Source organism: Pseudophryne corroboree, chromosome 7 (assembly GCF_028390025.1).
Source record: "Pseudophryne corroboree isolate aPseCor3 chromosome 7, aPseCor3.hap2, whole genome shotgun sequence".
Classification (NCBI taxonomy): domain Eukaryota; kingdom Metazoa; phylum Chordata; class Amphibia; order Anura; family Myobatrachidae; genus Pseudophryne; species Pseudophryne corroboree.
The window spans coordinates 483663836-483691799 of record NC_086450.1 but is presented as its reverse complement, the minus strand read 5'-3'; the positions used below and the strand labels follow the sequence as shown (position 1 = coordinate 483691799).

The following is a 27964-nucleotide window of genomic DNA, read 5'->3' as shown; positions in this document are numbered from 1 at the left end:
GGGGTAATAGGGGCATAGCATTGCAGTGGATGGGGGTAACAGGGGCATAGTATTGCAGCGGATGGGGTAACAGGGGCATAGTAATGCAGCGGAAGGGGCTACCAGGGGCATAGTATTGTGACAGTAGGGGATAACAGGGGCATAGTATTGCGACGGTAGGGGGTAACAGGGGCATAGTATTGCGACGGTAGGTGGTAACATGGGCATAGCATTGCGACGGTCGGGGATAATTGGGGCATAGTATTGTGATGGTAGGGGATAACAGGAAAATAGTATTGCGATGGTAGGGGGTAACAGGGGCATAGTATTGCAGTGGAAGGGGGTAATAGCTGCAGAGTATTGCAGCAGAGAGGGGTAACATAGGCAGAGTATTGCAGCGGAAGGGGGTAACAAGGGCAGGGTATTGCAGCAGAAGGGTGTAACGGGCAGAGTATTGCGATGGTAGAGGGTAACAGGGGCAGAGTATTGCTATGGTAGGGGGTAACAGGGGCAGAGTATTGCAGCAGAAGGGGCTACCAGAGGCAGAGTATTGCAACGGTAGGGGGTAACATGGGCATAGTATTGCAAACAGTAGGGGGTAATAGGGGCATAGCATTGCGGCAGATGGGGGTAACGGGCATAGTATTGTAGCGGATGGGGTAACGGGCATAGTAATGCAGCGGAAGGGGCTACCAGGGGCATAGTATTGTGACGGTAGGGGATAACAGGGGCATAGTATTGCAACGGTAGGGGGTAACAGGGGCATATTATTGCGACGGTAGGTGGTAACATGGGCATAGTATTGCGACGGTCGGGGATAATAGGGGCATAGTATTGCAGTGGAAGGGGGTAACAGCTGCAGAGTATTGCAGCAGAAGGGGTAACAGGGGCAGAGTATTGCAGTGGAAGGGGCTACCAGGGGTATAGTATTGCTACGGTAGGGGGTAAAAGGGGCAGAATATTGCTACGGAAGGAGGAACTGGGGCAGAGTATTGCAGAGGAAGGGGGTAACAAGGGCAGAGGTTTGCAGCAGAAGGGGGTAACAAGGGTAGAGTATTGCGACGGTAGAGGGTAACAGGGGCAGAGTATTGCTACAGTAGGGGGTAACAGGGGCAGAGTATTACTACGGTAGGGGGTAACAGGGGCAGAGTATTGCTACGGTAGGGGGTAACAGGGGCAGAGTATTGCAGCAGAAGGGGCTACCAGAGGCAGAGTATTGCGATGGTAGGGGGTAACAGGGGCAGAGTATTGCTACGGAAGGGGAACAGGGGCATAGTATTGCAGCAGAAGGGGGTAACAAGGGCATAGTATAGTGATGGTAGGGGTAACAGGGGCATAGTATTACTGCATAAGGGGGTAACAGGGGCATAGTATTGCAGTGCAAGGGGGTAACAGGGGCATAGTATTGCAGTGGAAGGGGGTAACAGGGGCAGAGTATTGAATCAGAATGGGGTAACAGGTGCAGAGTTTTGCAGCAGAAGGGGGTAACAGGGGCATAGTATTGCAGTGGAAGGGGGTAACAGGGGCAGAGTATTGCAGTGGAAGGGGGTAACAGGAGAATAGTATTGCAGCAGAAGGGGGTAATGGGGCAGAGTATTGCAGTGGAAGGGGGTAACAGGGGAAGAGTTTTGCAGCGGAAGGGGGTAACAGGGGCATAGTATTGCAGCGGAAGGGGGTAACAGGGGCATAATATTGCAGTGTAAGGGGGTAACGGGCATATTATTGCAGCAGAAGGGGGTAACAGGGGCATAGTATTGCAGCATAAGGGGCTAACGGGCAAAGTATTGCAGAGGAAGGGTGTAACAGGGGCAGAGCATTGCAGCAGAAGGGGGTAACAGCGGCAGAGTATTGCAGTGGAAGGGGTAACAGGGGCATAGTATTGCAGCGTAAGGGGTTAACGGGCATAGTATTGAAGTAAAAGGAGGTAACAGGGGCAGAGTATAGCAGCAGAAAGGGGTTAACGGGCATAGTATTGAAGTAAAAGGAGGTAACAGGGGCAGAGTATTGCAGCAGAAAGGGGTAACAGGTGCAGAGTATTGCAGCAGAAGGGGGTAACGGGGCAGAGTGTTGCAGCGGAAGGGGTAACGGGCAGAGTATTGCATTGGAAGGGGGTAACGGGCATAGTATTGCAGTGTAAGGGGGTAGCAGGGGCATAGTATTGCAGCGTAAGGGGGTAACGGGCATAGTATTGCAGTGGAAGGGGGTAACGGGCATAGCTTTGCAGTGGAAGGGGGTAACATCGGCAGAGTATTGCAGCAGAAGGGGGTAACAGGTGCAGAGTATTGCAGCATAAGGGGGTAACGGGGGCAGAGTGTTGCAGCGGAAGGGGTAACAGGGGCAGAGTATTGCATTGGAAGGGGGTAACAGGGGCAGAATATTGCAGTGGAAGGGGTTAAAGAGTATTTCACCCCAAGCTGTGAGTCTTCTGCCACCTCAGATCGGCTCCAAGTCCTCAGCGCTGACCGTTATGCTGAGCACCGCACCAGGCTGCGCTCTTGTCCAGGGCGCTGCTGTCTGGGCGTCCACGTACTCCAGCTGGCACTGTCCTCTGCACTCCGGTAGGGGTCCTCAATTTGGTTGAGCGGGGTGTCCTCCGCGCTCGTCACTGGCTGGTCTTCCTTCTCTTCTGGAGATGGGGGTTATTCCGCAGTTTTCTGGTCCTCTGTTTGTTCCTCCTTTTCCATGTTGGAGTCTTTCTTCGCCAACAACAGGCAATGTCAGGTGCAGCTCATTTCTACAGGGGTCCTCAGGGGTCTCTGGCACTACGGCCGCTCCAATCCTCTTTCCAGGTAAGCGGTCCTCAGCACAGTCCTGTAGCATCTTCCAGCCCTCCAGGATCAGCCCCTCCTCAGTGCTGCAGGCCTTCTTTCATGGGTCCTCCCATGCTCCTGGGCTCCCCGAAGGTAAAAGTCTCCGAGCTCCCCTGGTAACAACACGCCCCCTGGCCACTCTGCCCTGCGGCCCGGAGACCCAATGATCCGATAGATATTTTCCCAGCTCAGGGCAGTTGCTGGCCAGCGGTGAAACTCCCTGTAGAGAAGCTGACATGGCCACACTAAGTTCACTCTAGCCTGTCATAGGCTCTACTGGCAGCAATAACATATATAGTTATACAAATATAAAAAAATAAATGAATGGGGGTCCCCTTTTAATAATTTTCGGTGCACTACACTTAAATAATAACCCCATCCCCTCTCGGCATTCTAATTGTCAGGAAGCCGGTGTCGGCCATGTGACCGCCGGCATCCCAGTTGCCGGGATAATGTATCACACCTGTATATCTAGCTTTGTGGGATGGAGCCTACACCTAAGAAAGACCTTTTCCGTAACAGAACTCCCCACATTCAGACGAGTGTGCTGATGAAGTAATGGAAGCCAAGGCGAGGAAGATCTTTCCTCATCCTCAGATGTCTCTATTTCTGCAGTGTATGGGATTATTGCATTGGTGATCACACTATAACTAGACAATAACAGCTAAGAGGACACATAGGGGTTGATGTATCAAGCAGTGTGAACAGTGGAGAAGTTACCCATAGCAACCTACAGTATCAGCTGTCAGGTAGATTTTATCAAGTGCATTCTATAAAATGACGGGTAAAAGCTCACTAATTGCTATGGGCAACCTCTCCACTTTTGTCACTGCTTGATACATCAACCCCATAGTTTTAAAGACTCCCCTCGAACAATGGTACTCCAACATCTGTGAATACCAAGTAGTATATAGGAATGATGGTTAGAATTAGAGAATGTGCGCCATATCATTTTTGTTGGATTTGGACTTGGCTCTGATGCGTCATCAGCTTTGGATTTGGATGTGCCAAACCGCCGTGACTGGTTTTGGATTTGGATTATTTTTTTTATTAAATGACAAAAAAAAGCTCAAGTCACACAATTTGGACCTCTTCACTTTATTTTTTGGTTCCTAGGGTACTTTTAACCTCAATAACAAACATTTCCAGTAAATTTTGACCACCTCCCAGCTGACAATATTGTTTTTAATAATATTGACCAAAGGCTGCAGCGAGCTGGCTGGTTACTAAGCGACGGAGCAGCGACACAAACACACAGCAGTTTATAGCACATCTATGAAACATTGCCGCAGTGTATTGAGGTACAGTACACAGAACAGTACAAACAATAGAAATATATATTTTATTTTTCAGTTTTTTTTACTTGTAGCTTGGTTCAAACTGCGTGGCTCACAGAGCTTATAGATGTGAACAAAGCGCACTAGGGTAAAGCGCATAAACTACAATTTACAGCAGAGTGCAGCGCAGCATACAGCAGCGTGCAGCGTGCCCCCTATACAGTCACTATACAGAGAACAGCCACTGGACACACCACAGCCGGTACAGCAGAGTGCAGCGCAGCACACAGCAGCGTGCTTTAGACTGAAATGTTGCGGCTCCTTATATAGAATACGACAACAGGAGGATGACGCGTGGCCTCGACATGGGAGCACACAAGCCGCAGCTCAGGTGGACTCTAGTCCCCTGTATTCGGAGCGTAGAATACTCTACAAATCTACAATGTCACAACACCAACACAAATTGCATGATCATTATGGCTTAACGGTTGAGAGGTCAGGGATCTATGTGTTACATAATTTATTGTCATCCAGTTAACGTTTCTGGTCTAGGGAGAAACAAATTACATCTCACTCAGATTTGTTTAAAAGTGTTTACTTATATACTGTATGTATAAAACAGCAATTATTGAAAGAAAAAATCTCCACAAATATTCTGTGTGACAAGAAGACGTATCATAGGCGTATATACATGTATGAGAGGGAGCAACAGAGAAGAAAATACAACATCAGCCTTCTGCATGGATACTGTTGGCTACAATCCCTGGAACCAGGGGGCATTTCAGATCGACCAGCGGAGACTTACTGTAGTATATTAAATTATACCGTAAGACAGAGGATAACAATAAACACAATTGTTAAAATGACAATAAGACCACCGGTTATCCAGAACACCTGCAAAAGACAAAAATAAATAGTAATGGTTTAATGGAAATACTCTACATGAGAGGACTCCCTCCTGCGACCATTCTGAAAATGCGGTCTATTTGTCAATGCCTCCTGCCGGCTCAGCCTGGCTGCGATCGCAGGAGGCCCACAGCCATCTTTGTGATCGTAGCAGCTGCGTGTGACATCACGCAGCCACACCCGATCAAGCCCCTACCATGACCCTCTTTCGTCTGCCGCCACCTCCGTTTCCCAGTCACCGCCCCCGCAACGCTCCATCTCCGCCTAGGATCCCTTATCTGGATATTCCACCGAATAACAGAATGAATTATCTTTGGCTTCAGGTTGTGGTCAGAAAGGGCTGCAGTCACATTTCCAGTGCAGTACTCTGCAAGGGGTTTGGAGCAATGAAATTACCTGGTAAATGTTGCCCATCGCTGTACTGTGATATTACCTGGTAAATGTGGCCGATCGCTGTACTGGAATATTACCTGGTAAATGTGGCCCATCGCTGTACTGATATATTACCTGGTAAATGTGGCCCATCACTGTACTGGGATATTACCTGGTAAATGTGTCCCATCGCTGTACTGATACATTACCTGGTAAATGTGGCCCATCGCTGTACTGAGATATTACCTGGTAAATGTGGCCGATCGCTGTACTGGAATATTACCTGGTAAATGTGGCCCATCGCTGTACTGGGATATTACCTGGTAAATGTGGCCCATTGCTGTACTGGGATATTACCTGGTAAATGTGGCCCATCGCTGTACTGTGATATTACCTGGTAAATGTGGCCCATCGCTGTACTGATATATTACCTGGTAAATGTGGCCCATCGCTGTACTGTGATATTACCTGGTAAATGTGGCCCATCGCTGTACTGATATATTACCTGGTAAATGTGGCCCATCGCTGTACTGTGATATTACCTGGTAAATGAGGCCCATCGCTGTACTGAGATATTACCTGGTAAATGTGGCCCATCGCTGTACTGTGATATTACCTGGTAAATGTGGCCCATCGCTGTACTGATATATTACCTGGTAAATGTGGCCCATCGCTGTACTGGAATATTACCTGGTAAATGTGGCCCAACGCTGTACTGGAATATTACCTGGTAAATGTGTCCCATCACTGTACTGATATATTACCTGGTAAATGTGGCCCATCGCTGTACTGGGATATTACCTGGTAAATGTGGCCCATCCCTGCACTGGAATATTACCTGGTAAATGTGTCCCATCACTGTACTGATATATTACCTGGTAAATGTGGCCCATCACTGTACTGGGATATTACCTGGTAAATGTGGCCCATCGCTGTACTGGAATATTACCTGGTAAATGTGGCCCATCGCTGTACTGGAATATTACCTGGTAAATGTGGCCCATCGCTGTACTGGGATATTACCTGGTAAATGTGGCCCATCGCTGTACTGGGATATTACCTGGTAAATGTGTCCCATCGCTGTACTGATATATTACCTGGTAAATGTGGCCCATCGCTGTACTGGGATATTACCTGGTAAATGTGGCCCATCGCTGTACTGATATATTACCTGGTAAATGTGTCCCATCGCTGTACTGGGATATTACCTGGTAAATGTGGCCCATCGCTGTACTGGGATATTACCTGGTAAATGTGGCCCATCGCTGTACTGATATATTACCTGGTAAATGTGTCCCATCGCTGTACTGGGATATTACCTGGTAAATGTGGCCCATCGCTGTACTGGGATATTACCTGCTAAATGTGGCCCATCGCTGTACTGGGATATTACCTGGTAAATGTGTCCCATCGCTGTACTGGAATATTACCTGGTAAATGTGGCCCATCACTGTACTGATACATTACCTGGTAAATGTGGCCCATCGCTGTACTGGAATATTACCTAGTAAATGTGTCCCATCGCTGTACTGATATATTACCTGGTAAATGTGGCCCATCGCTGTACTGGGATATTACCTGGTAAATGTGGCCCATCGCTGTACTGGGATATTACCTGGTAAATGTGGCCCATCGCTGTACTGGGATATTACCTGGTAAATGTGGCCCATCGCTGTACTGGGATATTACCTGGTAAATGTGTCCCATCGCTGTACTGGGATATTACCTGGTATATGTGGCCCATCGCTGTACTGGGATATTACCTGGTAAATGTGGCCCATCGCTGTACTGGGATATTACCTGGTAAATGTGTCCCATCGCTGTACTGGGATATTACCTGGTAAATGTGGCCCATCGCTGTACTGGGATATTACCTGGTAAATGTGGCCCATCGCTGTACTGGGATATTACCTGGTAAATGTGGCCCATCGCTGTACTGGGATATTACCTGGTAAATGTGTCCCATCACTGTACTTGGATATTACCTGGTAAATGTGGCCCATCGCTGTACTGGGATATTACCTGGTAAATGTGGCCCATCGCTGTACTGGGATATTACATGGTAAATGTGGCCCATCGCTGTACTGGGATATTACCTGGTAAATGTGGCCCATCACTGTACTGGGATATTACCAGGTAAATGTGGCCCATCGCTGTACTGGGATATTACCTGGTAAATGTGGCCCATCGCTGTACTGGGATATTACCTGGTAAATGTGTCCCATCGCTGTACTGGGATATTACCTGGTAAATGTGTCCCATCGCTGTACTGGGATATTACCTGGTAAATGTGGCCCATGACTATACTGGGATATTACCTGGTAAATGTGGCCCATCGCTGTACTGAGATATTACCTGGTAAATGTGGCCCATCGCTGTACTGGGATATTACCTGGTAAATGTGGCTCATCGCTGTACTGAGATATTACCTGGTAAATGTGGCCCATCGCTCTACTGGGATATTACCTGGTAAATGTGGCCCATCACTGTACTGGGATATTACCTGGTAAATGTGGCCCATCGCTGTACTGGGATATTACCTGGTAAATGTGGCCCATCGCTCTACTGGGATATTACCTGGTAAATGTGGCCCATCGCTCTACTGGGATATTACCTGGTAAATGTGGCCCATCGCTGTACTGGGATATTACCTGGTAAATGTGGCCCATCACTGTATTGGGATATTACCTGGTAAATGTGGCCCATCACTGTACTGGGATATTACCTGGTAAATGTGGCCCATCGCTGTACTGGGATATTACCTGGTAAATGTGGCCCATCGCTGTACTGGGATATTACCTGGTAAATGTGGCCCATCACTGTACTGGGATATTACCTGGTAAATGTGGCTCATCGCTGTACTGGGATATTACCTGGAAAATGTGGCCCATCACTGTACTGGGATATTACCTGGTAAATGTGGCCCATCGCTGTACTGGGATATTACCTGGTAAATGTGGCTAATCGCTGTACTGGGATATTACCTGGTAAATGTGGCTAATCGCTGTACTGGGATATTACCTGGTAAATGTGGCTCATCGCTGTACTGGGATATTACCTGATAAATGTAGCCCATCACTCTACTGGGATATTACCTGGTAAATGTGGCCCATCGCTGTACTGGGATATTACCTGGTAAATGTGGCTCATCGCTGTACTGAGATATTACCTGGTAAATGTGGCCCATCGCTCTACTGGGATATTACCTGGTAAATGTGGCCCATCGCTGTACTGGGATATTACCTGGTAAATGTGGCCCATCACTGTACTGGGATATTACCTGGTAAATGTGGCCCATCACTGTACTGGGATATTACCTGGTAAATGTGGCCCATCGCTGTACTGGGATATTACCTGGTAAATGTGGCCCATCGCTGTACTGGGATATTACCTGGTAAATGTGGCCCATCGCTGTACTGGGATATTACCTGGTAAATGTGGCCCATCACTGTACTGGGATATTACCTGGTAAATGTGGCCCATCACTGTACTGGGATATTACCTGGTAAATGTGGCCCATCGCTGTACTGGGATATTACCTGGTAAATGTGTCCCATCGCTGTACTGATATATTACCGGGTAAATGTGGCCCATCGCTGTACATGGCCCACATTAGATCGACCCTTGACTTGGGAGAGGACTACGAGAGGAAGGGCCTAAGTGCAGCCTCCATGTGGGCCGCATCCTCCCTTCATGCCTCAGTGCTAGAGTCTACTGAGTATGCGCAGTTCCCTGGGTATATGGCATCCATGCCATGTTCCAGGTGATGTCGGTATTGTACATGCACAAGTCTTCAAGACAATGGTGGCTACGCCATTTTCCCAGTGATCTGTGCAGAACAGCTGCGGGACTATGGAGAGGTAAGTGTATTATTGATGGGCCATTTCCTCACCATGCTCCTCCTGCCTTCAGTCATAAGTAGTGATGCAACTCTACAGATGTCCTTCAGTTACTTTGTTGGAATGGCCAATATGAGTTTATAGATTTCATGCTTTGCAAAGGGGAATCCTTCAAAGGGCCCATTATGGCAATATTTTACTTTGTATATAAAATTCTTCTGAATTCATGGCTGCTATTCCCCATAACAATGTAATTACATGTTCTGTTAGAGATTAGAGAAGTTTGACAACATGTGTTACTTACATTAGCATCTGAGATTTTGCTGCCTTCAAATAGCTGAAAAATGAGAATATAAAATGTTATCAATATTAATTTTCAAAGAAACTTGCAAGATGAAGAACACTGATCTTTTTTTAATTATTGTGTTATTTAATGTATTTCCTGCTAATCACCTTGATACCTTGCGATATTGCAGAAATACCACTAAGGTGCTGGAAAATACAGTCCACATACAGTGCAGTGATCGTATGGAGAAATGTTTCTCATTAGGAAGGACACCTGTGCAGTGGTGTTGTGTGACCATTTGTGGAATAACATCTCAAAATGTGAAGGTGCATGTTAGAAAAAGTATACACTATCCTACGTCTGATCACATTACAGCAGTCGGGTGTTGCAGCTACTACGGAAATTTACTTTGGAATATATTTTGTTTATTCTTATTTATAGCAATTATCTAATTTAGTGAAAATTTTAATTTACAAGTTCTTGACACGGCTACAGTATGGGAACAAGGGAAGCGGGAGAGTGCGGAGCCACAGCTGCTGATGCTGGTGGAAGGGGCTGCAACTGAGCTGCCCTATCATTGCTGGTCTCAGTGACCGGGACAGGCGGAGGAGGGGCAGGGGGGTCCAGAAACACGGCTGCTAGTGCACTCATCTGCACACAAGCCGCCAGGTGGGGGATGCCACCAGGCTACCCAATCACAGTCACCAGCATGGTGACAAACTGGAGGATGAGCTACGGGTACAGAGGAACTGGGAGGTCCCTCTGAGACTGTTGGCTGCCAGAAGATTCTCTTCCGGCAGCCATACAGTGGACATTTATGAATGGTTGCATTAGATGTGACCATGTCTCAGAAAGTCCAGCCTGGTGTAGTCACATGTGAAGCCCCCACACCGGGCAAGTGGTTAATAATAATATGTGCCACTTGGCAGAGGATTATATATGTGGACCATACATGGTGAATATGGTACTCCATGGACAATATAGTGATCATTTATTTATTATTTGGGATGGAGATGACATTTCTTTTATCTACATTTGTTCAACATTTTAATACAATGTGATATTACGATGAAACAACATACAGTATGTAATATCACATTCATGAGCACTTGTCACCATCACACACATTTCCTGCTTGGACATCACTCTTGGTATTAAAAACAGAGTAATTAGAATTAAAACCATTTGGAAGGAAGTTATACAGGTTCAGTCTCCCATATCCAGAAATCCGATATCAAAATATTCAGAAATCCCATTTTTTTTCGAGTACCTCTGAGATAGTGACACCTTTGCTTTCGAATGTTTCAAGGTACAGAAACTTTATTTCATGCACAAAAGTATTAAAAATATTGTATAAAATAACCTTCAGACTCTTTGAATAAGGGGGATCTGGTCAAGATCCCAACGTTCGGAATACTGACACCAGAATCCAAACACTGATGGGAATACCCACGCTGTGACGGGATCCCGAACTAGGACCTGCAAACATTCAGGATTGGTAATCAGTGGCGGGGGGGAGCTCAGGTTAGACTGCGGGAGGAGTGGTAGGATTAGGCTGCAGGGTTGGTTAGGGGTGTCGGGATTCCCAGTGCCAAGATTCAGCAGTTGCTATTTCGGGATATCGTATGTAACCCATATAAGGTGTATATAAAATATCAATGCATTCTGTGTTTAGACTTGGATCCGACCCCCAAGATATCTCATTAATGGTATGCAAATATTCAAAAATAGAGAAAAATCCTAAATTCTAAATACAGTACTTTTGGTACCAAGCATTTTGGATATGGAAGAGTCAACACGTAACATTTTACATTTCAAAAGCAATTTCTACGTTACATGGGATAAAAAATATTCCCCATGGACAACTAAGGCAAATGAGCCAAAATTGCTTCTCATGAGATCTGTTTAAAGATGAAGCTTCAGTTTTATTACAATTAAAGAGAAATAATATCCAAATCTTGTAATTGTGCTTTCTAAACGGTGTTCCACATAGATATACTGTAAAGACATTCTTCTTCAAGATAAATAAAAATAAAATATTTTTGGTAAATGACAAATTTGGTAGTGTGGGAAGAAAGTTTCATGTGCGGTATTTAGAATTTCAGTATATCTTCTGGTAAAATATAGAAAAAGAATCACACTCTGTTACCATTACAGTATATCCATACATCAGAGAAGCTGTTGACCTGACCCCTATTAGTAATTTTTAAGAAGTCAGATAATTTGCAAAACATATTTGTACCAAGTGTGTATAAAAATTACTAATTCTGGATGTCGCCATAACCAAAGGGTAATATTACATATGGGAAGGTACACTGCATTGCATTCACTTGTACTGTATCTCATATACTTTAGAATATTTTTTTTCCAACCATTACTACAGGTATAGAAACTTTTCCATTAATATCATTTATAATTTCTCAAGCAAAAGGTGTCATTTATTTATTACAATCTTCATGTAAATTACCGGATTTCAGAGGCCCAACACAATCTAAATACAGGTTGAGTCTCCCTTATCCAAAATGCTTGGGACCAGAGGTATTTTGGATATGGGATTTTTCCGTATTTTGGAATAATTGCATACTATAACGAGATATCATGGTGATGGGAACTAAATATAAGCACAAAATGCATTTATGTTTTATAAACACCTTATACACACAGCCTGAAGGTCATTTAATACAATATTTTTAATAACTTTGTGCATTAAACAAAGTGTGTCTACATTCACACAATTCATTTATGTTTCATATACACCTGATACACACAGCCTGAGGTCATTTAATACAATATTTTTAATAACTTTGTGTATTAAACAAACTTTGTGTACATTGAGCCATCAAAAAACAAAGGTTTCCCTATCTTTGTTCTACTCCAAACATTCCGTATTTTGGAATATTTGGATATGGGATACTCAACCTGTATTAGATTCCTTGTACATTGATGGAATATAATTAACAAATTACAGACACGCAGTATTGCTATACATGTAAAGAAGGAACATGGGGGATGTGAGTGCGATAATATTATGTACATCCACAAAACATACAGAAGCCAGTGAAAGAGACAGCATTATGCTAAAGCAGCTATCAGCCATTTTATAAAATGGCAGCCATTCTAGATGTATTTCAAGCTATTTTTTATAATTTATAAGTAATGGTGACATTTATATGATATATGCATGAGACCCTTAGCCCTAGCAACCTGTATAAGAAATATGCACTCCAACATATTCATAATGGTCAAGAATCAGCTCAGATACATATATGGGTTACTAATCCTACCTACCCCTTAAAGAGTTTATTAAGTGAATTTTTGTACTGTATAAACGAAACTTATTATATGATAAGAAGTCAGTAGCTTATTAAAAATAATGACCTGATAGGGAAGAGACTCCCTATTAGCTTGCTAGGCTAGGGAATTCACACCTGCAGATTTATAATTGCTAGATAGTATTTTTTAGCAAGATTCCCAGATACTGGCATGACGCCCAGAAAAAGACCTTCAAGAGTTTTTGAAGGAATTAAAACAGTTTTAAATATAAAATCATCTTTATAACTGTTGTAAGCTTTGTATTTAATAACTAAAAGCACGCATAATGTTATAAAATAAGTTTCAACCCAATAAGCAGTTATGTGATTCTATGTTTCATAATTTGGTATTGATTAGAATGTTCATTGCAATTTTCAAGGAACATAGCCAGCTAGTATATATAATATCCTTAAATGAATTACATAAATATTTCTGTGAGAAACTATTTTGTTAAGAGCAATATGATTTCTCCAGCTGCAGTCACAAGGACATTTAGTTAACTCCCATGATAAGATAAAACTTTAATTGCATGATGAGAACATTTAAGGAGTATGTTTTGGAATGTCCAGGTGACAATGGAAAGAAGGCTTTCAAGATTAACGTCCAGATGGCAATAAGAAAAAGGCCTTCTTATTAAATTAATGAGCAAATAGTGATAAGAATACACACACAGGAATGCTATAATTGGATTCATTAAATCATTGTTTATCTTTGCACACGGTGTACTTTGTTTGGCTAACACACTGCCATATCTTTGCACACGGTGTACTTTGATTGGCTAACACACTGCCATACCTTTATTCCTTTGTTCATTTGTGTATAAATAAAGGCTCCTAGAGCAACGAGTCAGATCAGAAATGACTTGCTGAGCTTCTACATATCTCCTGTGTGTTGTCTCATTATTTCTGGTCTCCAGCCGGCTGCTAAGTACAGAACCATTGACTGATGTTCAAGGGTATTAAACAGATGACCGAAGGACGCTGATATACGGAGTCTATCTCCAACACCAGTGACCTGTATTAATGCATTAATTCCCCTTCTTTCCTTTCTGCCTCCCTCCTTAGATTTGGGATTATAGAAAATAATTCTATATTCTGTTAAATGTTTCATCCTCCTTGGAATGTAACAACATGACTATTTTTTGATAATCAGGGTTAATTAAACATGGGATACCTAAACTGCTATCATCAAGGATTATTGTGTACAATCCTGGGTATCTGCATCCCATCCCTGTGCTACAGTATGTACAATACTTGGTGTCTGTGACCCATCCCTGTGCTACAGTATGTATAATATCCGGTGTCTGTGACCCATCCCTGTGCAACAATATGTACAATACCCGGTGTCTGTGACCCATCCCTGTGCTACAGTATGTACAATACACGGTGTCTGTGACCCATCCCTGTGCTACAGTATGTACAATACCTGGTGTCTTTGACCCATTCCTGTGCTACAGTATTTAAAATACCTAGTGTCTTTGACCCATTCCTGTGCTACAGTATGTACAATACCTGGTGTCTGTAACCCATACCTGTGCTACAGTATGTACAATACCCGGTATCTGTGACCCATCCCTGTGCAACAATATGTACAATACCCGGTGTCTGTGACCCATCCCTGTGCTACAGTATGTACAATACCTGGTATCTGTGACCCATCCCTGTGCTACAGTATGTACAATACCTGGTGTCTTTGACCCATTCCTGTGCTACAGTATTTAAAATACCTAGTGTCTTTGACCCATTCCTGTGCTACAGTATGTACAATACCTGGTGTCTGTAACCCATCCCTGTGCTACAGTATGTATAATATCCGGTGTCTGTGACCCATCCCTGTGCAACAATATGTACAATACCCGGTGTCTGTGACCCATCCCTGTGCTACAGTATGTACAATACCTGGTATCTGTGACCCATCCATGTGCTACAGTATGTAAAATACCTGGTGTCTTTGACCCATTCCTGTGCTACAGTATGTACAATACCCGGTATCTGTGACCCATCCCTGTGCTACATTATGTACAATACCCAGTGTCTGTGACCCATCCCTGTGCTACAGTATGTACAATACCCGGTATCTGTGACCCATCCCTGTGCTACAGTATGTACAATACCTGGTGTCTGTGACCCATCCCTGTGCTACAGTATGTACAATATCTACCTGGTATATGTGACCTATCCCTGTGCTACAGTATGTAAAATACCTGGTGTCTGTGACCCATCCCTGTGCTACAGTATGTACAGTACAAGACCCGGTGTCTGTGACCCATCCCTGTGCTACAGTATGTACAATACCTGGTGTCTGCGACCAATCCCTGTCCTACAGTATGTACAATACCTGGTGTCTGTGACCCATCCCTGTGCTACAGTATGTAAAATACCCGGTGTCTGTGACCCATCCCTGTGCTACAGTATGTAAAATACCTGGTGTCTGTGACCCATCCCTGTGCTACAGTATGTACAGTACAAGACCCGGTGTCTGTGACCCATCCCTGTGCTGCAGTATGTACAATACCTGGTGTCTGTGACCCATCCCTGTCCTACAGTATGTACAATACCTGATGTCTGTGACCCATCCCTGTGCTACAGTATGTACAATACCCGGTGTCTGTGACCCATCCCTGTGCTACAGTATGTAAAATACCTGGTGTCTGTAACCCATTCCTGTGCTACAGTATGTACAATACCCGGTATCTGTGACCCATCCCTGTGCTACAATATGTACAATACCCGGTGTCTGTGACCCATCCCTGTGCTACAGTATGTACAGTAACCCGGTGTCTGTGACCCATCCCTGTGCTACAGTATGTACAATACCCGGTGTCTGTGACCCATCCCTATGCTACAGTATGTACAATACCCAGTGTCTCTGACCCATCCCTGTGCTACAATATGTACAATACCCAGTGTCTGTGACCCATCCCTGTGCTATGTACAATACCCGGTATCTGTGGCTCATCCCCGTGCTATGTACAATACCGGGTATCTTTCACCCATCCCTGTGCTACAGTATGTACAATACCCAGTGTCTGTGACCCATCCCTGTGCTACAGTATGTACAATACCCGGTGTCTGTGACCCATCCCTGTGCTACAGTATGTACAATACCCAGTGTCTGTGACCCATCCCTGTGCTACAGTATGTACAATACCCGGTGTCTGTGACCCATCCCTGTGCTATGTACAATACCCGGTATCTGTGGCTCATCCTTGTGCTATGTACAATACCGGGTATCTGTCACCCATCCCTGTGCTACAGTATGTACAATACCTGGTGTCTGTGACCCATCCCTGTGCTACAGTATGTACAATATCTACCTGGTATATGTGACCCATCCCTGTGCTACAGTATGTACAATACCTGGTGTCTGTGACCCATCCCTGTCCTACAGTATGTACAATACCTGGTGTCTGTGACCCATCCCTGTGCTACAGTATGTACAATACCCGGTGTCTGTGACCCATCCCTGTGCTACAGTATGTACAATACCCGGTGTCTGTGACCCATCCCTGTGCTATGTACAATACCCGGTATCTGTGGCTCATCCCTGTGCTATGTACAATACCCGGTATCTGTGACCTATCCCTGTGCTATGTACAATACCGGGTATTTGTGGCTCATCCCTGTGCTATGTACAATACCTGGTATCTGTGGCTCATCCCTGTGCTATGTACAGTACCGGGTATTTGTGGCTCATCCCTGTGCTATGTACAATACCCGGGATCTGTGGCCCATCCCTGTACTGTGTACAGTTCCCAGTATCTATGACCCATCCTTACTGTGTACCATTCACTGTATTAGGAACATTAGGTCTACACAAGTACATTTTGCATGTGTTCATTGTCATTGGTAAACTGAAGTAATTATTAATTTATACCTTTTTGCCAGTTTTCTTAGGTCCTTTCTGTCCCTAAATCAGAAGGAAATAGAGAGAAACATCTTAACGTGCATAATTATAAACAAAGATCATAGAGAATACAAAAGGGCACATTATCATATACTGTGTCTTGAATTAATGACTTCTCTCTTTGTATCCTGGCCTAATGAATGTTTTCTGGGTCACAGAGGTTGAGAAAGATGAGTATTCCGGAGTGACTCTTACACTTTACTGTAAGTAGATTATGCGAAGCCAATCTAAGTGGATGGTGCCCCAGTTGCAGAGACTTAATAATAGAGTGAGAAAACTGACCGGAAGAAAGACGAGACATAAAAAGAAGAGAGAGGAGAAAGACAAGACAGAAAGAGAAGAGAGAGAAGAGAACGTCAGTTTGAGTTAAAGAAAACAATTTGTATCCATTTCAGCTTTAATGTTTATTGCAAAGTCAGTTGTAAGGAAGAACGTAGAGGTGACAAAGGGGGGCAAAGGTGAACATTGGAGATGGCAAAGAGGCACATGAGGTTAGAACATTAGGATAACATTAGAGAAGTGAAGGAGGTTTGGGAAGGGTTAGGAGGATGAAAAGATGAATTTATAGAGGTTGTGGAGACAAATTTTCTTTAGTTGCACGTACAGTACAGGAGCGCTTTCCTAGATGGAGGGTGTTTGGTTTTCCACCGTTGAAGTTTGGGTTGCTACTGTAGACATTGTGTGTTATGGCCTGGTTAACATTATTTATTTAACACTGTTTAGTTAAAATGGCACATTATAAATGCAGTGTGTTTGAGAATATAATATGTTTGCCTCCTGATATGTACTATTTTATGTATAGTTACATGGATGGGATGAAATGTGTTGCCAGCTGCAAACCAGCAGCCATATTGGCAGTACTATATGAATCACAACTTTGGCCAACTAAGACTACCTTTGGAGTAAAGCTGGTAGTGCCCTACAGCGAAACGCGTCAGCCGTTTTGCATCATCTCTGAAACATTTGCGAAACTTACCCTTTGGGCCTCTTTCCTCCACCTGGCTTTTCCAGTTCACATACAAAGGGGAACTGACTTCTGGGACTTATGCTTCTTTGCTAAAACTGCCCTATCAACCTTTACACAAATTTGGTAACTATTTACCCTTGCTGGATTTATTTATCCCCAAATACTGTAACCACTCACATTTGTGATTTTATTTGTGGTCGTGGAAGGGACTTTCTGAGGATCAGACATCCATTAACATTGCTTCTGCATAGACTGAGCTACAGTATATAGTATATAGTATCTGAGGCTATGAATTCTGACTGCCATTACTTTTAGGAGAATTTAAGATTACATACTCTATTATTTATTAATATACTTGTTTTATTAATTCCATCTGTTCTATTTGATTGTCACTTACATTCTTTTATATTTGTATTTACAACTGTCTATTAGAGGCTATTGTTTGTGTTTCGGCTCAAGCTGCCTTGCCTAGGGTTAAAGTAATTGTGCCATAGTAAAAACAGCCAATCGCCGCAGGACAGAAAAGCTACAGTACAATATACAGTATATAGAGAGGTGTTCAATTAAGTGCCGTTTTTTAGACTGGGTAATCAACTGCGGGCATTTTCGCTCCTTTTTTTAAATCCATTTTCGCCCATGCCATTTCATTTATTTTTTGTATCAAAAAATAGGAAAATACCTTGGCGCACCAGGGGTAAAGGAAAGAGTGCCAGAAGGAGTGTCACGAACCGGTCTCTCACCTTTGCGGGTTCTGGGGTTCATCCGTTGCCAGTGCGGTTGCTCGCGGTGCTGTGCGCCCATGTGGGGACACGGCGTGATCAATGGCACAGGTAATGCAGAGTCTGGGAACTGTGAGTGCGGGGACCAAATGGCCTAAGGCACTGCGGTGTGTCTGCTGTATAGGAGGTGGCCATGTTGGAGACCAAATAGCTAATACTGAGCACTTGTGAAAACACCTGTGGGCAGGTGTAAGCCAATCCCGTGCTTGTGCTGCCTTTAAGTAGGCTGGGATTATGTCACTCTGGGCCAGTGCTTTGTTGTATCAAAGCTGTGCTCTAGCTCTGAGCTCTCTCCGTGCATTCCTGTGTGATTCCCGTGGTCCAGATATCGCCTCCGTTCCCAGAGGTCCGTCTGCAGCCTTCACTGCTGAAAGATCCACCGGCTCTCTGCTGTGCTGTCAGTTAATTGCACTCCTATTGGAAATAGTTGGATTCCCAGTGTCCTGCATGAGGTTACCTTGTCAGTCTGCCTATCATTCAAAGTCTGGAGGATTCTGTTTCTCTCAGCTGTTCGTTTGTTCAACTCTGCATTTAACCCATTCATCACCTTGTCATCTACTACAGTTTCACAGTGATCTCCGGAACCCGCAAGTAACCCAATTCTGAACTTTTTATTTGTTATGTTGTCATTACAAGGATAATTCTTCACAGTCTCTCAGTTAACTCTCAAAACTCCATTGCGAACCCTTACAGTTATTTCTTCATGTCTGCATTAACCAGTTAAACACATTCTGCAGTTCAGCATCAAAGCTTGTTTATATTTGGACAATTCTACATTTATTCATCAGCTTGTTTTGCATACAGTTTCATGAACATTTATTTTATTTATCTTTGAGTGTTATCCTGCATATTGTTTCTGCCATTCCTGCAATACTTCAGTATAATATGATGATTAACAACTTGCCATTTAACACCTTACTGAATTGTTATTTCTAATAAAATATGAAACGGAACTTCCTTCGTCCTCCCTGCTTTCATTTCCCACCAGCACCTACACCTGTGGTTGGTTCAGGGTTTACGGATTCACAAAAACACCCGGACCTGACAGTAAGCACTGGCCACATGGATCCGTCAAGTGACCAATTCGCAGGAGGCGGTGCTACATCAGATATCCTTTCCCGTCTGGAAAACCAGGAGTCTATACAGACACAAATAGTGCAGTTTATGCAAACTATGGCAGACCGTTTAGAGATTCTTCATACAGCTATTAAAACATCTCTAGTCCAGATTCCAACTCCAGTTGTCCCAGTTACCACTACAGCTTCTCCTGAGACGCTACCTACGTCCTGTTTGCAGTTACCCTCTCCAAGTAAGTTTGACGGAACCCCAAAACTTTGCAGAGGATTCCTGAATCAATGCGAGATCCAGTTTGAACTGTTGTCCGCCAGTTTCCCATCAGCTCGTTCTAAGGTTGCATATATTATTGCCCTCCTCTCCGGTCAGGCTCTGGAGTGGGCATCTCCATTATGGGAAAGAGGTGATCCTATCCTCTCTAATTACAAGGAGTTCGTATCATCCTTCCGGAGAATCTTTGACGAACCAGGCAGAACCACCTCAGCATCTTTAGAGATTCTCCGTCTGCGTCAAGGTTCACGTCCTGTCAGTCAATATATTATTCAGTTTCGTACGTTGTCTTCAGAGTTAAATTGGAATAAGGAGGCCCTGATCGCCGCGTTTTGGAATGGACTTTCAGAGAAAATCAAGGATGATTTAACTATCCGGGATGTGCCTACTACACTGGATGAATTGATTTCTCTCTGTAACAAACTTGACCTACGCTACAGAGAGCGATCTTTAGAGAAGTCCAGGACAGAGCGATCTAGTCCACGTTATCATCCTAGGCCTCGACAAGATTCTTCATCACAGTCGCCGGTAACAACAGAAGAACCTATGCAGATTAGGCGCTCTCGCCTCACAGAGGAGGAACGACTTCATCGTCGACAGGGTAACCTCTGCATGTACTGTGGGTCCTCCGAACATTTAGTTAAATCCTGCAAACTCCGGCCTGGAAAACTCTCGCTCCTAGCTTATTCAAGGGAGCTTAAGCTAGGAGTTACTTTAGAACCACGTTCTGGGAAAGAGCCGACCTTGTCTATTCAATTAGAAGTTCCAAGTTCTACAGTGAAGGTTTCAGCTCTCCTAGATTCCGGGGCAGCCGAGAACTTCATCTCCTCAGCCTTTGTCATGCGGTCTAAAGTTCAAACCATGCCTCTGGAAGCAGCAGTTGCCGTTACAGCAGTGGATGGAAGTCGAATTCCAGATGGTATAATTACTCATCGAACCGTATGTCTCAAGATGAAAGTTGGTGTGCTCCATTCCGAATACCTCTCCTTCTACGTGATTCCCAAAGCCTCTCAAGATGTGATACTTGGTTTACCTTGGCTGCAGAAACATAATCCTCAACTCAATTGGCAAACCATGGAAGTCCTTTCGTGGGGTAAATCTTGTACCAAGGACTGTTTAGCCTCAATTGTACCTCTCCGGTCAATTAGCCTTCCCGACCTACCTCCGGTGTATCAATCTTTTGCAGATGTTTTCAGTAAACAAGCAGCAGACTCTCTACCTCCTCACCGCGAATGGGACTGCCCAATCGTCCTGGTTCCAGGCAAAACCCCTCCTAGGGGACGAATTTATCCGCTATCCATCCCAGAGACGCAAGCTATGTCTGACTATATACAGGAAAATCTAATCAAAGGATTTATCAGACCATCTTCTTCACCTGCAGGAGCCGGATTCTTTTTCGTTAAGAAGAAGGACGGTGGGTTACGACCATGCATAGATTACCGTGGACTCAATGAGATCACTGTGAAAAACAAGTATCCATTACCCTTAATTCCAGAATTATTTGACCGGGTAAAGGGAGCTACTGTGTTTACAAAACTGGATCTCCGAGGGGCCTACAATTTAATCCGCGTCCGTGCAGGGGACGAGTGGAAGACTGCTTTTAATACCCGGGATGGGCATTACGAATACCTCGTAATGCCCTTTGGTCTTTGTAATGCACCTGCAGTTTTTCAAAGCTATGTGAATGAACTTTTTCGTGATCTTCTCTACAAGTGTCTAGTAGTGTACCTGGATGATATCCTAATATTCTCTAAGGATCTAAAGTCTCACCGTCACCAAGTTAAAGAGGTTCTGACACGTCTGAGGAAAAATCAACTTTATTGTAAGTTAGAGAAGTGCACTTTTGAAGTATCTTCCATACCGTTCCTTGGTTACATCATTTCTGGATCAGAGCTATGTATGGATCCAGGTAAGGTACAAGCTATCCGAGATTGGTCCACTCCTTCAACTCTCAAGGGGATTCAGCGATTTCTTGGCTTTGCGAATTTCTATAGGAGATTCATCAAGAATTATTCTACGTTAGCTGCTCCCATCACAGCCCTAACTCGCAAGGGAGCAAATCCTACGAACTGGTCTTCTGAAGCAATCAAAGCCTTCTCTGATTTAAAGCAAGCCTTTGTGTCAGCCCCCATTCTTCGACAGCCTGATTTGAATCGTCCCTTTCTACTAGAGGTGGATGCATCTATAGAAGCAGTAGGAGCTGTGTTGTCACAAGTCTTTGAAGATAAAAAGGTCCATCCCTGTGGATATTTCTCCCGTAAGTTCCTCCCGGCAGAACGTAATTATGCAATCGGTGAGCAAGAGTTACTTGCCATCAAGTTGGCATTTGAGGAGTGGAGATACCTTCTAGAAGGAGCACAACATCGCATTACAGTTTATACTGATCATAAGAATCTTCTGTATCTACAGTCAGCTCAGTGTTTGAATCCACGACAAGCTCGATGGGCGCTTTTCTTCTCACGATTTGATTTCAAACTCACCTATCGTCCAGGGTCTCAGAACAAAAAGGCAGATGCCCTTTCCCGGTCCTTTGCTTCTTCTGAATTAAACGATGCTACCACGAATCAAGCCATTGTGAATCCTACGTCCTTTTTAATGACTCGAACCTCTCCAGTTCCTCCGCTTGGCAAGACCTTTGTCGCCACAAGTCTTCGAAAACGGCTGCTTACCTGGGCTCACTCCTCTTCCTTCATGGGTCATCCTGGGGTTCTAAAGACTCTCAAATTTATTCAACAGTCTTATTGGTGGCCACGTCTCAAAGCCGATGTCCAAGAGTTTATAGCAGCATGTCCTAAATGTGCCCAACATAAGAGTCCAAGAAGTTCTCCACCAGGTCTACTACATCCACTATCCATACCCAAACAACCATGGACTCATATCTCAATGGATTTCGTGACCGATCTACCTCCATCAAAAGGGCGAAATACCATTTGGGTGATAGTGGATCGATTTTCGAAAATGGCACATTTTATTTCATTAACTGGGTTACCATCAGCCCCTTTACTAGCCAGATTGTTCATCTCTGAAATCTTCAAGTTGCATGGCCTTCCTCGAGAAATTATCTCTGATCGGGGAACACAGTTTGTGGCCAAGTTTTGGAGGTCGCTTTGTTCATCTTTAAATGTCAAGTTGAACTTTTCTTCTGCATATCATCCTCAGACAGATGGACAAACTGAGAGAGTCAACCAAGACCTTGAAACATTTCTCCGGCTATATATATCGTCCTCACAGGATGACTGGGTTGACTACCTTCCATTGGCAGAATTTGCTCATAATAATCTCTTCCATTCATCTTCAGAATCTACGCCCTTTTATATTAACTTCGGCTTTCATCCTCGTGTGCCAGAGTTTCATCCATTGCCAGCCCTAGAGGTCCCAGCGGCAGATCAAGAGCTTCAACGTCTATCTAGCATCTGGAGTTGTGTACGTAAGTCCTTGGTCAAAACTTCCGCTCGTTATAAATCTTTTGCAGATAGAAAACGTAAAGCTGTACCGAATTACAAAGTGGGAGACCAAGTTTGGATTTCTACGCGCAATCTCAAGTTCAAAGTTCCTTCTAAGAAATTTGCTCCCAGGTTTATTGGTCCATTTCCCATTGTAAAGGTACTCAACTCTGTGTCATACAAAGTCAAGCTGCCACCGTCTTTGAGAATTCCTAACGCCTTTCATACATCTTTACTGAAGCCTTTGATTCTCAATAAGTTCCGTACTACCCAGTCCAAATCTCCTAAAGTTCACTCTTTGCAGAATGAGGAATTTGAAGTTAAGGAGATTGTGGACTCACGTTCCCGATATGGACGTTTACAGTTTCTGGTCGGCTGGAAGGGTTACGGTCCGGAGGAGAGATCTTGGGTTTTCTCTGAAGATGTTCATGCTCCAAGACTGGTACAGAAATACTTCTCCAAAAATCCTGACAAGGTTCAAAGGTGTTCGGAGACCACCCGTAGAAGAGGGGGTACTGTCACGAACCGGTCTCTCACCTTTGCGGGTTCTGGGGTTCATCCGTTGCCAGTGCGGTTGCTCGCGGTGCTGTGCGCCCGTGTGGGGACACGGCGTGATCAATGGCACAGGTAATGCAGAGTCTGGGAACTGTGAGTGCGGGGACCAAATGGCCTAAGGCACTGCGGTGTGTCTGCTGTATAGGAGGTGGCCATGTTGGAGACCAAATAGCTAATACTGAGCACTTGTGAAAACACCTGTGGGCAGGTGTAAGCCAATCCCGTGCTTGTGCTGCCTTTAAGTAGGCTGGGATTATGTCACTCTGGGCCAGTGCTTTGTTGTATCAAAGCTGTGCTCTAGCTCTGAGCTCTCTCCGTGCATTCCTGTGTGATTCCCGTGGTCCAGATATCGCCTCCGTTCCCAGAGGTCCGTCTGCAGCCTTCACTGCTGAAAGATCCACCGGCTCTCTGCTGTGCTGTCAGTTAATTGCACTCCTATTGGAAATAGTTGGATTCCCAGTGTCCTGCATGAGGTTACCTTGTCAGTCTGCCTATCATTCAAAGTCTGGAGGATTCTGTTTCTCTCAGCTGTTCGTTTGTTCAACTCTGCATTTAACCCATTCATCACCTTGTCATCTACTACAGTTTCACAGTGATCTCCGGAACCCGCAAGTAACCCAATTCTGAACTTTTTATTTGTTATGTTGTCATTACAAGGATAATTCTTCACAGTCTCTCAGTTAACTCTCAAAACTCCATTGCGAACCCTTACAGTTATTTCTTCATGTCTGCATTAACCAGTTAAACACATTCTGCAGTTCAGCATCAAAGCTTGTTTATATTTGGACAATTCTACATTTATTCATCAGCTTGTTTTGCATACAGTTTCATGAACATTTATTTTATTTATCTTTGAGTGTTATCCTGCATATTGTTTCTGCCATTCCTGCAATACTTCAGTATAATATGATGATTAACAACTTGCCATTTAACACCTTACTGAATTGTTATTTCTAATAAAATATGAAACGGAACTTCCTTCGTCCTCCCTGCTTTCATTTCCCACCAGCACCTACACCTGTGGTTGGTTCAGGGTTTACGGATTCACAAAAACACCCGGACCTGACAAGGAGGTGGTCAGACTGATTCTAAATTTATTTGTACGTTTAAGACATATTAAAACATATTTATAAAATCATAAAATTTCATCCAAAGAATTAGCATGATTTATCTTAGCATAACCTGATGAACACAACAGTGTGATGATAATGACAATCTATTATCTTTCACAAATAATCATATCAGTGTGCCAATGCTTATAAATGTAATTCAGTACTCGCCCCAAAAGGCATAGGAAAAAGTCCCGAGACCTGCTTATCCCACATGGATGATACTTAATGTCCTTTAGAAAAACAGTTTTTAAATAGTAGGGATTTTCCTATATGAATGTACAGCCGTGTATCACCTCGTCCCAGCAGCTCAGTTTAATAGCTGATAGGCTTCTTGGGATGATCACGGTTCAATATACCCTTTCCACTGTGGCTGTTCTTATTATGTAGGTAACTCCCAGCACTCTTTTTTTTTACACACCACAAATGTGTGAACTAGTGCTTATCGGGTAACAGTACCTGTAAATCGAAAGTGTCCTGAATCCTCCGTTCCCTCCTCTCCCGGGTCCGTATCTGAAGGACCTCCGGTGGGGCCGGGCAGCCGATTCCCAGAGCTCCGATACAGCTTGTATCGTCTGGCCCGCAAGCGTGAAACGCAGGCCAGTCGCTTCCGGTTTCGCGGCTTCCGACTTCCGGGATTACGTGTCGTCAGCGAGTCAGTGGAAGTTAGGGTTGAGCTCCGGCTCCTGAGATTAACATGCAGCAATCCAACGCGTTTCTCCCATCTAGGGCTTCGTCAGGGATCATTTATTTCTTGATTTTTTGAATTGGCACGGGAGAAAATTGCGCCAAAAATAGGAAAAAAAACACCCGCAAATTTGCCTAGACACGTGTATCAGCGGTGAATTCGCCCATACGTGTGGTTTTCACCAGTGCCGGATATTTCGACCAGTCGGAAAAAACGCCACGGGCATTGAATAGGTCAAATGTAAATTTGACCTAAAAACGGGGCAAAAAGTGCAATTTTTTCGCCTTGTCAAAAAACGGCACTAATTGAATACCCCCCATAGAGAGAGGATTATTTGGAGCAATGATCTAGAGCATCTGAATTCAGTTAGGTAAAGAGGAGGAACTGATTTTAATCTGGGTACCAAGAAGAAAAAAAGACCTTGAGGCAGACGTAAGCAGGGTTTATAGTACATAGTCCCAGTTCAGTGCAATGTCTTGTGATGACGACCAATACACAATTCACAGCCCAAAAGAATCCTTGAACTGTGATTTGTTTTCCATCAAAGTGAAATAGGATGCAGGTTTCACACCTTAGATGGACACAACATCATATGTGCACAGGTCCACCAAGAGGGAGATCGGGGCACCCCCAAAACAGAAAATAGTCATTATTTTATTACACTATTAATAGTGCCCAAATAATATAATAATAATAATAATAATAATAATAATAATAATAATAATAATAATAATAACTGCTCTGTCATCAATGCATGTTTTTTTGTTTTTTTAACCATATTAGCACATAATTAATATTTCCAATTTAATATAATTAATAAATAATTTTGCTCTATTAATATAGATATACAATAGTTTGGACCCCAACTATGGGCTTAATTCGGACCTGATCGCTGTTGTGCAATTTCGCAAAGCGGACGATTATTGATCAACTGCACATACGTACGTATTATAATGCGCATGCACGAGGCCAAACTACGAAAGAATCCTACGTCTTTTTTGATCGCTAGGCGTACGCAAATTGATTGACAGGAAGCGGAAGATTGGAGGTGGTAACTGGCCGTTTTCTAGGAGTGTCAGGGAAAACGCAGATGTTCCCAAGCGTCAGGGAGGGTGTGTGACGTCAGCTCAGGCCCCGATCAGCCTGTTCTCATTGCACTGTAGGAGCAAATCTTGGCCTACGTACAGACTGCACAGACTGGAAAAATCATTCCATGGTAAGCTGTGAACGTATTTGCAGCTGACCGGCGTTTGCAAAGATATTCGCACAGCGTACTCAGACTTGCACGGGGCGGTATTTTACTCTGTCTTGGCGGCGACTATCCGATCGCAAATCTCTGCAAATTCGCAGAGGAGAGATCGGGTCTGAATTAGGCCCTACATTTATTCAATTATAATGACCTCATAACATACTAATTAATGTTTTTTTGTCTTATTATTCATTATATAATGATTGCCCTAATAAAAATTTGTATTGAACCTTCTCAGCTGCTGTCTGGCCAGATAGTTACAGGGGGAGTTGTGGAAACCGCACAGGGGGAGTAATAGGTGTAAGCTGCGCACCAATCAGATTCATTTCTCTATGAAAGATACCTCGCTTAAGGAACATCTGGTTACTGGTTCTCCCTAGAGTCAATTAGAAGGACTCATCACGGTGCAGCCAGCTGGAGTTAATAAATGGTTATAATGGTGGTCATTTTATTAGAGTGAAGATAAATGAAGTGATGAGCAGGAGAGAGATTAGAAAGATGAAAGGATCTCTTGAAGATAAAAGCCACAATTAAATATAAGCGGCTGATTGTCACAATTGTAGGTAGGTGACAATCTGGCCAGTTGGCACAGGTAGCGTGGTGTCTAAGCTATATTGTCTCTTTTCTGTGGTGGGTATTTTCCAACAGTCTTCAATACCAGAACATGATAAATATGGAGGTATCTGTTTTTTAAAAGCTGAAAAGTCAGGATAATGATGATGTGTAGTGTGGGGATTGGGAAAATGATGGTTTTGGGGTGACCTGTTTGTCCAACTCTGAGCCTGTTCTTACTGCGAGGGTTTGAATTACTAGACATACTGTATGTTTAAATCCCTTTATTATGCCTATACGGTACATTGAGCAATTTATAATTTCATACCTCAGTACTTTTTTTGGCATCTAAAATAAAAAAGAAAGTATGCAAACAATAAATCAGACTTATACATAATATAGAATGTCAGTCACATTTCACAGTCACAATAAGACGATAAACAGAGGAGCTCATTGTCCATTGTGCGGCCTGTCTCCAGAGACATCACCTTCTCAGCACACCTGGGCTGAGGTTTACATTGTAGGGGCCTCTCCCGAGAGTACAGGGTAGGAGATGGTCTCAGCATTTTGAGTTGCGTCTTATCTGCTCTT

The 27964-nt window shown here is 43.8% G+C and overlaps 1 protein-coding gene across 1 annotated transcript in view; it reads right to left on the bottom strand.

The window, feature by feature from the left end:
- Positions 1 to 4713: 4713 nt before the first annotated feature.
- LOC134943895 (uncharacterized) overlaps positions 4714 to 27964 on the bottom strand; it is a 102372-nt gene continuing 79121 nt past the window's right edge. Inside the window, exons 7-10 of the mRNA XM_063932465.1 lie at positions 27702 to 27721; positions 16658 to 16690; positions 9488 to 9520; positions 4714 to 4960 (exon numbers count right to left, since the gene is read on the bottom strand). Of these exons, the coding sequence (XP_063788535.1) occupies positions 4886 to 4960; positions 9488 to 9520; positions 16658 to 16690; positions 27702 to 27721 (161 nt within the window). The 3' untranslated portion in view covers positions 4714 to 4885. The remainder of the gene's footprint in view (positions 4961 to 9487; positions 9521 to 16657; positions 16691 to 27701; positions 27722 to 27964) is intronic.